General features: G+C 36.2%; 1 protein-coding gene across 3 annotated transcripts in view; it reads left to right on the top strand.

The window, feature by feature from the left end:
- The first annotated feature begins 33 nt into the window (after window positions 1–33).
- The window catches only part of LOC105425661 (uncharacterized), a 91,150-nt gene continuing 79,867 nt past the window's right edge, over window positions 34–11,316 (top strand). For all 3 annotated transcript variants that reach the window (XM_011636524.3, XM_011636523.3, XM_011636522.3), the window contains exon 1: window positions 34–2,226. In XM_011636524.3, coding sequence (XP_011634826.2) covers window positions 2,144–2,226 — 83 coding nt within the window. In that variant the 5' untranslated portion in view covers window positions 34–2,143. The remainder of the gene's footprint in view (window positions 2,227–11,316) is intronic.

The following is an 11,316-nucleotide window of genomic DNA, read 5'->3' as shown; positions in this document are numbered from 1 at the left end:
ATGGTGCTAGTCAGTGAGCCTCGCTACGCTCCCGCCACGGTGACGTCACTCCGAGTAGTGTAGTGCAGTGAGAAGGAGCCGAAGTCAGCTCCGTCTGCGTTACATGGTCCGAGTGTGAAGTTGAGAAACCGAGTGCGTTCACGAGAGAGGCGTAATCCCTGACATCGTAAGAAAAAGAAAAGAAAAGAAGGAGAAGCGAGAGAGCGTCGTGAACGAGTGGGTTTGTTTTCGATGTGTCCGACCGGACGTCGCCTCGGCATTGCCGCGCGCATGCACGCGTGTCCTACGTTCGCGCGACGACAACGGGAGTTTTTTACGCCGCCACACGCAATGGGTATAATCGCGCGCCGAGATAATTCGGTTATATTGGCCCGCGCGATCCGCGATCTACTTACGTGCGTATAAACGCGGTCTCCTCGATCGTCCCGAAGTGAGGCGAAGCGAGACGCGCGAGTAGTGGTGATACACAGATCCCCCGGGGTGTGTATATAAATATAATAACGTGATATATACTTCGGGTCGCGAAAAGATATACGTTGGTGATGTGAAAAAAAGAAAAAGGAAAAGGGAAGGCCATTGCCCCCCTCCGAAGTGAATACATTCGCGCGCACGGGGAGCACGGATTACGTGTGTATGGTCTCTGCACGCGCGTTGCCTGTAGAGGCGTGTGTTATGTGTACGGTAGAAAAATACCGTCGTGTCTCGCGTGAATAAAAAAAAAAAAAGCGTGAGTAAGGGGAGGAAGAGGAAACGGCGCGTTCTCGAATTGATTCGCGTATCAACAGTGGGTCACGCACGCATACATACACGTACGCACGCACGCACGCACGCACGCACGCACGCACGCACACTCATATACACGCTGCGGCGCGCGACTGAGAGGCTCGTTTAGACGAGGGAATTTCCGTCTTTTCGGGCGCGCGCGCGCGCGCGCGTCCGCAGTGACGCTGTGCCGTGCCGCGTATCGTGTCGTGACGTGTGTCGTGCTGTGACCGTGCTGTGCCGTGCCGTGCTGTGCCGTGCCGTGCCGTGCCGTGCCGTGCTATACCGTGCCGTGCCGTGCCGTGCCGTGTCATTACGTGTCCTGCTGCTGTGCTGTGTCGTGCCCTGTCGTGTCGTGTCGTGTCGTGCTGTGCCGTGCCGCTCCGACGGAAACGGAGCGGAACGGAACGGAGCGCTAAAACGCGCGTCGTTTACGCCGACGACACGAACGCGTGTGCGTCCTGGGGAATTATGCCGTGCCGGGATGGATCGAATCCCGCGCCCAATGCCGGGAAGTGCTCGTGGCTAAGTGACGTGTGATCGAAAGGAGCAGGCCGCAAAGGTATCCCCATACGCGATACGAGTGATATACGATGTGGTGTTCTTCGGCGACGGTACTACTGATCCTTGCAGTCGTAATCGTCAGTGGTGTCTGCTTTAATCAAGGCTCCTGTTACTCCTTCTCCTTCTCGACCTTTTCACCTACGTCTTCGACGTCGGAGCGCGTCGTGGCGCACAAGTCTGATCGCGAGAGCCACGTCGCCGTCATCGTCGTCGTCGTCGTCGTCGTCGTCGTCGTCGTCGTCGTCGTCGTCGTCGTCGCCGTCGCCGTCGCCGTCGCCGTCGCCGTCGTCGCCGTCGTCGCCGTCGTTCTCGCTGCCGTCGTCATTCTTCCGGTGATAGCCGCGGCCGCTGTCGTCGCCCTGTCCGCGCACGCACGTGTGATTGTGCCTACGACGTGCCGCGTCTTCGACGACAGCACTCGTCGCATCTGCTGGGCTCATCTATTGCCGGCCAGCGACTAGTGATCAACCATCTCGTTTCGCCAAAGTGAAATCAAATTGGGAGTGTCCGAGAGAGAGCGAGGGAAGGAGAAGGACGTGTACGAATTGATCTCTCCGTCGGTGGAGATAAAGCGAAGACAGGAGCGCAGCGGAGGCAGGTTTAGAGTTCCTAAGGAAAGAAGGAGAGTGCGAGAGAGAAGTCCGGGGGAGAGTTCGATCTGTCTCGATCGACCAAAAAGAAAGGAAATAGCGCGTTTCTCTGAGTGTTAGTGGTGTGTCGAGTGAATTATTCTGTTCTGGTCGAGGTTGTGTGTCGTTGTACAGTGCCTCCAAACGATACCACAACATCCGATCCCAAATGAAGAGTTCGGAGCAAAATGGTTAGAGAGACACGTCACCTGTGGGTTGGAAATCTGCCGGAAAACATCCGAGAGGATCGCATCAGGGATCATTTCAAACGGTAAGTTTTTTCTGTTTTCTCTCTTTTTTTTTTTCTTTTTTTTTCCCCCTTTTTCTTTTCCTTCATTCCTCCCTGAATTTTGTTGAGAACCACTGTGTATACTACATTTGTCGCGCATAAAATCGCTTATACCTTTCGCGATCAATGGAACGTGTATGTTCCAGCTTTAAAGTCTATCGCTCCTTCCCGTAAACCACATCTTATAATTTAGCAAAGCAGAGTGGGCAGAATTCATTCTAATATCTTCACATGCAACTCTTATTTATTGTTGCCAAAAAAGTTGCCAAAAAAATCTGTTGCTCCGTGTTTTGAAAAAAATTAATGTTACAAATAAATGGCACAATTTGAGCACTTATTGTAAATAAGTTAAACAAAATAAAATAATTTATCGTTATTATTATTAAAATTATTTTATGAATTATTTATAAATTACTTTAAAATTATTATTATTCTAAAATAGTATTTCGATCGATTTCAATGATGATAATCTTGCTTATTCTAGGAATATTTGTAAGATATGAAACTAGTAGATTTCTAAGAAGAATGTCATCTGATAGCTTACCCTTTACGTATTATGTAATAACATTTTTTCTTCTTTTCAGTAAGATGTAATCTACTCAGACAGTGTATTATATGATGATATATGTGAATATCAGTAAAAATAATCTCACTATCTGTGTATTATAATCTTTATATCAATTATGACAAAAGGATCACAGTTAACTTTCGCTTTTCATACTGTACATTATACCATACCTGAGCACGCGAATTTCAGAAAATTTGATTCGTTAACTTTGTTTATAATTCAAAAAAAATTGCAATTTCAACATTTTGATATTAGGATTTTTGTCCCAAAATGATCTCAGGAATCTTAAGCGTTGTTTACGGTCTTTATGTGACACCTTATGCGTGTAACACAACACACACACACACACACACACACATACACACACGTATAAATGTGTATATACATATATGTATATACGTTCGCAATGTTTCACCACGAATTAAATTCTTTTGTTTTAAGGCCTTAAAAAAATGTATTACTCGGATGTTTTTGATACCGATATGCCGTTCTACAGATAATATATTTTTAAAATATGATAAAATTTGAATATGTTGCTAAACTATTAAAAATAAACGATTTCTTTGATCAAGTTTATGAGAAACTAAGTTTTCAAAACATACTAAAAGAATTTATTGCTGAAATGTGTTTGGTATTGAAATCACATCCCATATTTTATAGATCGTGGATTTAGTTTTGTGATTAATCCGTTGTCTCAACATATTAATATGTCTTCGTAGAGTTTTATCGCGTTAATTTAGAATATTGTCCAACTTTAAATCTTTAATGCAGAGAAGATATGTAGGAATTATCGGCTGTGAACTTGAGAAAAGTAAAATCTTTTTTTTTTCCTTTTTTAAAATCTGTACTCCGCAATCTCAAATTAAATGGCAGATTTTCTTGAAAAATTAAAGTCGAACTTTTCACAGCAGAAAATGTTCATAGTTTAAATTTTTAAAATTATGAGCAATTGAGAAATTTTTTTGCGAAATAATTTTCAAAAAAAGTACAAATCGATCATATATATAAATCTTTTTTTTAAATCATATATCCTATATATCATATCACTATAATTGAAAAAAAATTAAGAATAGAATTTTTAATGTTTAAAGCTTATTTTTATAAAAGTAGGTAAGGTTATAAATTAACAATGATAATCTTTTAACTCCGAAAAGTTTTTGCTCCAAAAAGGTCGACTTAAAACTTAATAGAGAATTTATCGCTAAAGATTCTGAAAGTCGATTACAAAAATATGTCGATTTTATTGGAAAGAGAAAAGAAGCTTTAAATAAAATTTATAAATTATACTGCTAATATTTTATTGTAAATTTATAGTGATCATTTTAATTTAATCTCCAATGAAAAAATAAATGTCCTAAAAACTGAATTTATAATTAACTTTGTCTTTAATCTTCTTATAGAATATCTAAAGAATAAATTATTGCAATTATTGCGTTTCTAATCCTGTTACTAAATTAGATTTAACAAATATATATATATTTTTATATATATATATATATAAAATTCTGGTATATATCTACATAACATATATTTTTAAGGATATAAAATTACATAAATCATAAATATTACTTGTAAATATATATTTAATGATGATTGAAATAGATCTATTTGACAAATTTATAATTTAACAAATAATTTAACAAATTTAACATATTATTAACTAAACTTTTTCTTTTAACTATTTATTTATTTTTCACCACCTTTTTCAGTTACTTATTTTTTTATTGATTTTGCTTTCTTGATTTTAATTTATTTTATTTTATATTTATTTCATTTTCTTTTATTTTATTCTGTGACTATGATTCTTTTTTATATATTTATTTGTTCTTTTATAATGGACATTGATCAGATGATTGATGAATACTGCGTTTCGCAAACAACTTTACAAGATTGACGAACATGATATATTTAACTTATACTTTATTTCGACAAAGTTCTTTTGAATTGACATAATATTTGTTTCTCATATTCCTGTATGTTAATCTTTTTATCACGATTATAACGCAAGATTATTGTATTTTATATTTGTATTATTTATATTGTTTTAATAATATAGAACTGAAGATAACCTAATATTAAGATCAAAATATTTGGTTCAAAATTCTACGATTAAAGTTTTATTTCAAGCAAATCCTGCATTTTATCTAGTAAAGCTCCTTTTTTCTAGTAAAATAAATCTATTATTAATATATGTAATGTAATTATTATATATGTAAATTTATATTCCGCGGATATAAAAAAATAATCATTTTTATAGGAAATATTAATATTATTTACACAATATTTATATTAAAAGAAATTTATTTAATTTTAAACATAATATAAAATGTAAAGAAAAAAAAGTTTTATATGAATCGATGCCTCTTTTGAATTTCTAGAAGAACTTTTAGTATAGTCGAACATTTAAAGGAACATTCTTTGTATTCATCTATAATCTATACATTACTTTAACTTGTCATAGGTCATTTAAAATATATTTTTAAATGACCTATGGTGCAAGTTATAACTTTTGCTTTATAACAATCAAATTTTCATTGTACATCTTGAGAAAGTATCGATTTATCTTTCTTTTAACAATATAATATTGACACTGATAATGATATTTTTTGTTTTCTCTATTCTATTCTCTATTCTATATTAAAAAGCTTCAAGAATAAATATCTGAAAGGAATAAATGTATCTCATTTACAAAGAAAAAACTTTTAAATAATTTTTTGATTTAAGGGGAGAATACAAAAGTACGTGATAGAAGAAAAGGACAGCAGATATATTATATATAAGAATATATATAGATAAGAATTTTAAGATTTTGAAGAGACTTTAAATTATTTTCAGTTTAGTGGAAATGTTTAGGATTAAAGCACACGTTGAAAATGCCTTTCAAAAGCGTGTGAAAGAGAAAAAAGAAAACTTGAAGAAACTTGAAAGCGAAAAAGATTTTCTGAAAACAATAGGTAGGTTTTATTTACAACGTGGACCAGGAGAAATGCCCATGGAGAAGATAGTCTTTCAAGCAAAAAATTTTAAATTGAATTTTATAAAATCAAGATAAAGATAACCCGAGGAAGACTTTAGACTCATTGACATTTTTTTCAAACTATTATTTGGTCCCAAATTTTGGAAGTTATTTCTCGAGATTGTTTTGCTTGGGATTCCCATCGCATGTGTGGCGGGTACATGTATGTATATAGATGCGAACGATATATTATACACGCGTTATGCATATATGTAGAGAGAGAAAGAGAAAAGTTGCACGGTCGCATCATTTACAGTCTTGTTTTTGTTTTCGTGCACAAACTGTCGGCGTTATCGCTTCGATAAACCGAGTTTCAGGAAACGCGTAAGGTGTTCTGATGTTTTCGGTATGGTCCGTAGTGCACGAGGACACGCTGAAGGGAAAGAGGAGAGAGAGAGAGAGAGAGAGAGAGAGAGAGAGAGAGAGAGAGAGAGAGAGCCCACTTTATGTATACATATACATATATATATGATCGCATACACACGAAGATACGTTATACCGAAGGCCTTGGCTCCGTCTCTCCTCTTCGTGTAGCGTGAGCGCGTCGTCATTTGTTTTTTCCCCGAAGTAATAATAGCTGAGGACAGCCATTTTGAGAGCTCGCAGCAGCACGAAGTTATTGTTCGACAGTGGCGCTCAATGCGCGGCTCGGCGATCGAATTTCCTCCGTCCGTTAGTTTAGGCAGAAAGACATGTAATCTTAATGTGCGATTATAATAAATCGAAAAACCGAATGTCTACTAGGTATACAATTATCATACAAAATGAATTTTACATCTTGAGCTATGAAAATTGAAAAATAAAAGTAAAGAGTTAGGATAAATGAGATGCACACATTTCGTTTGTAAATTAAAATGTTTAGATATTATAGATTGTATATATATTTTTTGGCTTTTAGAACTTTGACTTATAACGGAATTATGGTTCCAGTGACACTCAAATCGAGGAAATTTTCACATATATTTTATGTGCCAACTAGTTTGGGAAATACAGTTTTAAGCACATTTCGAAGATTATTTTTTTAAATATCTTTTTTGCAGATTTGCAACTGATTGATTTAAAATCTACAGAAATATTGATACCGTATTGCTCATTGAAATATAAATTTTTTTATAATTCGCATAAAGGGAAAATTTTTAATATCGCATTTTTGCATAATTTTATAACAAATTTTTTACTAAATTTTAATTGTATTTCGTAAAGTTTGGAGTAATGTTTGATTTGAAAAATATAAAACATTTAACAAATAGTTTCGTTATCTGATTTAATACAATACGTTCCTCTTTGCATGTATTTTCTTATTATGTTGTTCTTTACGTATATTTACATTATAAGAATTCCAAAAGAGCAAAGCAAACTATGCACATAAGATAAAAACAATTATCAAAGTGCATCGGCATAAGCAAGGAGTAACGGTGACGTGCGCGCCAGAGACTCTCAATCAACGGATACAAAATGCTTGATAAAACAACACAACAGTGATTTCTCAATATATTTTACTTCTGTTGCATATAAATATTACTTTTAATAAATATGCGCATGTATGATTACATTACGAATTTTATTTTACATTTATGAGCAATTTCATAAATTTCATAAATTCATAAATTTTTTTTATTTTAAAAAAATTCTATGTAACTGGTAATCTATCCATTACATTTTTAATTACACACACACACACACACACACACACACACACACACACAGCAGCAGCAGCAGCAGCAGAGAGAGAGAGAGAGAGAGAGAGAGAGAGAGATTTTAGCATAATTTTATATTTCTACAATATTTATGCTTAAAACGTTTTCAAATTTTTTTTTAATACTAAATAATACTTCTTTATTATTTATTCAGTAATATTTTTTTCTTATTTTACTCAATTTGAAAAGAAATATTGCCCAATTATAAAATTTAATTTTTTTATAAGAATTCGTTACAGTTTTACTTATAAAATTCACACTAGTTCGAAACGTAATACATAACTCATAAAAAATTTTTAATATTTAATATTAATAATAAATGTCATATGTATTATATCAGGAAATTATCTAGATATTAATTAGAAAATGACTTCCTAAAAATCAGAAACGAGTCTTTGAGTCACTCGAGTAGTTCATGTTATTAAAGTGAAATGACTGGAATATATACACGTGTATTTGTTAGTATTTGTTAGTTGGATCACATAGATTTATCTATCTAGAATTTCTCGACTAATGAAGTTTAATACGATGCAATAAACAAATTATACCGTGATATTTCGCAATCTGTTTGCTTTTGCCAATTCTAATTTTTATTCAGAGAAATTATGGCGAGGATGACATGAAATAGTCAACGGGAAATTGGAATAGAATAACAACAATGATTGGAAAAATCGATGGATGAATTGAACTCTGTGCGCGTGTTCTTTTCGATGTTTTCAGTATGGACACTAGCCTAGTGCGCTATCGTTTCTGTCTGACTGTAAATTTTTTTCCCTCGGAACACACGCGGTGGTAAACGCTCGCATTGCCAGCGGCGCTACACGCTTCGTGTACCAGCTGGCGAATGGCAGTGGCGTAGCACGACGCGGCTCGGCTTGGCTCGGCTCGGCTCAGCTTCAGATCGAAAAGAAGAAACTTGAGCGATAGACAAATTGTCTAATCGCAATCGAAACAGTTGACCTGACGGCAAATGACGAAGCGAGGCCAACTAATATTAGCCCGTATTAGCCAATTGCGTTGTTCATTCGATAGATTGGCGGAATGCTAGTATCACAATGTGACGCAACAGATTAGGTTTGCTTCGAACCTAAACATTCATTGTTCAAGCTTCTTCCTCGTTTCCTGTTGCACGGAGCATTCGGCAAACCTTGGATGGAACATTCGGCAAAACTTCTTTGATTTTTTATCTTAACAGATCTAGAAAGAGAGAAGTAAATATATAGGCACATGCTACATTTGAATAAATTATAATAAAACATTCTTATACAATTTTTAAATATGCTTGCATAAATGTCGTAAAGTTGAAATTATATTATAATTTATAATTATGATTTATATTCGTTTATTACACAAAACAATTAAGTGAAAACAGACACATATCCATCAAGTGCTTCATGATCCCTAGTCTAGATGAGTCGCTTTTACTCACATATTTGTCTTTTTTTACATGTCTTTCAAGACAGTTTTGATGCTCCGTCCAATATTATATCGATGTGCATAGTCGTCTAGTGCCACAACATCGCGAACGCTCGTCTTCTTAAGATGGCGGATCGCGCGCCGTGCTGCTGACCTCCGCTGGTATCGAGCGCAACGATATACACATATGTAGGTGTGAAAGATGATATCTCGTTATCTTCCTTTAAAATTATCGCCACTGATGGGGGAATGTTGACCTCGAATCTTCCACCGGTCGCTTCTCATAGCTTCGCTCGCGCCGCGCGACTCTTCTCATGAATGAAGTCGAGCCGTTTGTTTCTATTACACGTACATATTTGCAAATATCCAGCATGGTGTCGCTCGACAACTGTTTATATTGAAGATTGCTGGAAGGACATTTAGTCGAACATACGAGAGAAAGAGAGAGATATATATACGGTCTATTGACATGATCGAAGTATTGACTCTTCGCAGTCAGGTTTCGCGCTTGGCTAAGATTGCAGACAACTACGTCAGAATTTAAATTAAGTTCCGGGTAGAGGATTGTACGGAAAGATTATGCCATATTTCAATATACACATAGTGGGACTTCATGATGAATAGCGCATTTTATTCAATTATGTGAGCTCCTCGGGGGTCAGATTCGACGACTTTACTGTTTGTCAATTTTTTTATTTCAAATATCACACCATGTAATTAGATTTATATTTTTAATTTTTTTTTTAATTCACGCAATTGATTTATTTGTTTCCTGAGAACTTTATAGGGACATGAATGCTTTATGATCCTAAATGCATGAATTTATATTTATACGTATTATCGAACGAATTCAGAACGCGTGCTTCTTATTCTAAATATTCTAAATTCACGCTTTTGCGACTATTGGTATTATTCGAGGCGGTGCTGTTTCAAGGCAGCTGAAAATATTTTATAATTTGATTTTAATATTTATACGACTAAAACACACACACACACACACACACACACACACACACACACACAATAATGTAATATTAATAATTAATAATTTATCAATGATAATATTTTTCGAACAACTAATTGTCATGATGTGCAAACATTTAGGCAGAGAGACGTGTCTTATATATTGTTTCCGATATGCGTACAAATTTGTGTATTAAATTTATGGTTTTGTATACATATAGATATTTTTTATTCATATAATGAATTTATAATCAATTTTATCATGAAGTTATCTTTATAGTTTTTAAATCTTTGAAGTGTTTCAAAAGCACTATTCTAATATTACAATATATTGAAAATAAATCTATAGTACTCATCAATTTCCACCATTTATCTTTCTCCTATTGTCTTTTTATTTCTTTAGAATATAAATACATTATTCATTTCGTTCCAATATGAAAAAACCCAAGAAGATTTAAATGAAACTTAATGACCATCTGATTAATTGCGTTTGTTCTTCAATTTCAAGATATTCAAGAGTTAGTTTCTAAATTTTGTTCGGCTAACTTCTTAAATATAATTCTTATTATTCTAATTATATAATGATCTTGAGATCTAATCTTTGCCAAGACTATTGATTGTACATCGCAATATCGAGCAATATCGCAGTATCGGCAGGCAATACATGGATTACTGACGTAAGTAAATAGAACGATATTCAACACAGATACAGATACAATATCCCTTTCTTAGACGTACATTTCATAAGCGTCACTCAGTCTTGCGACACTTTTTTATCTCAGATTTTTTTACAGATATTGCAAAACTCGAAAGATGCGCTCGTCAACCCCAATATGTAATGCGCGCGCGAGGACGCGGCATTTACAATTCGTACGTGCACATTCACGCAGTTGCGAGAGCACACGGGGTCTCGCTTAGATTATATTTACAATTTACATACGTGAGAGCATATATTGACAGAGTCGAGGATGTACGTGTGAACACGGACGTGATGCGCGCGCGCGCGCGCGCGTGCACGCACGCGTACACGTACGTATGTGCGCGCGGGTTGCCGGCGCGTATTTTGGTATATTGATCGCGCGTGGTCGGCCATCCCCCTTTCCCTTCTCACCCCCGTGCGCCGCGCGCTCGTCGCCCCATCTCGTCCCATCTCGCCCCATCTCGCCCCACCTCGTATTCTACCGCGCCCCTGCACCCCGACTCCACCCTCGAGGCACCCATCGCATGCGGAGTTCTCGTGTTCCCCCTTGAGACGTTACCCATCCCGAAAAAAAAAAAAAAAAAAAAAAACTTGGACTCTCCGCAACGGCAACCGCCGGTCACACATATTCTCACGTGTGCCAGCCATTCTGACGATATACGCGAGACACGTCACCGGGCGTCGTATTTTTCTTCCGCAAGTTACGCCGAAA

The sequence above is a fragment of the Pogonomyrmex barbatus genome, unplaced genomic scaffold (assembly GCF_055798465.1).
Source record: "Pogonomyrmex barbatus isolate J1 unplaced genomic scaffold, ASM5579846v1 scaffold2, whole genome shotgun sequence".
In the NCBI taxonomy this organism is placed as follows: domain Eukaryota; kingdom Metazoa; phylum Arthropoda; class Insecta; order Hymenoptera; family Formicidae; genus Pogonomyrmex; species Pogonomyrmex barbatus.
The sequence above is the reverse complement of the archived record's forward strand: the minus strand, read 5'-3'. Positions and strand labels throughout refer to the sequence as shown.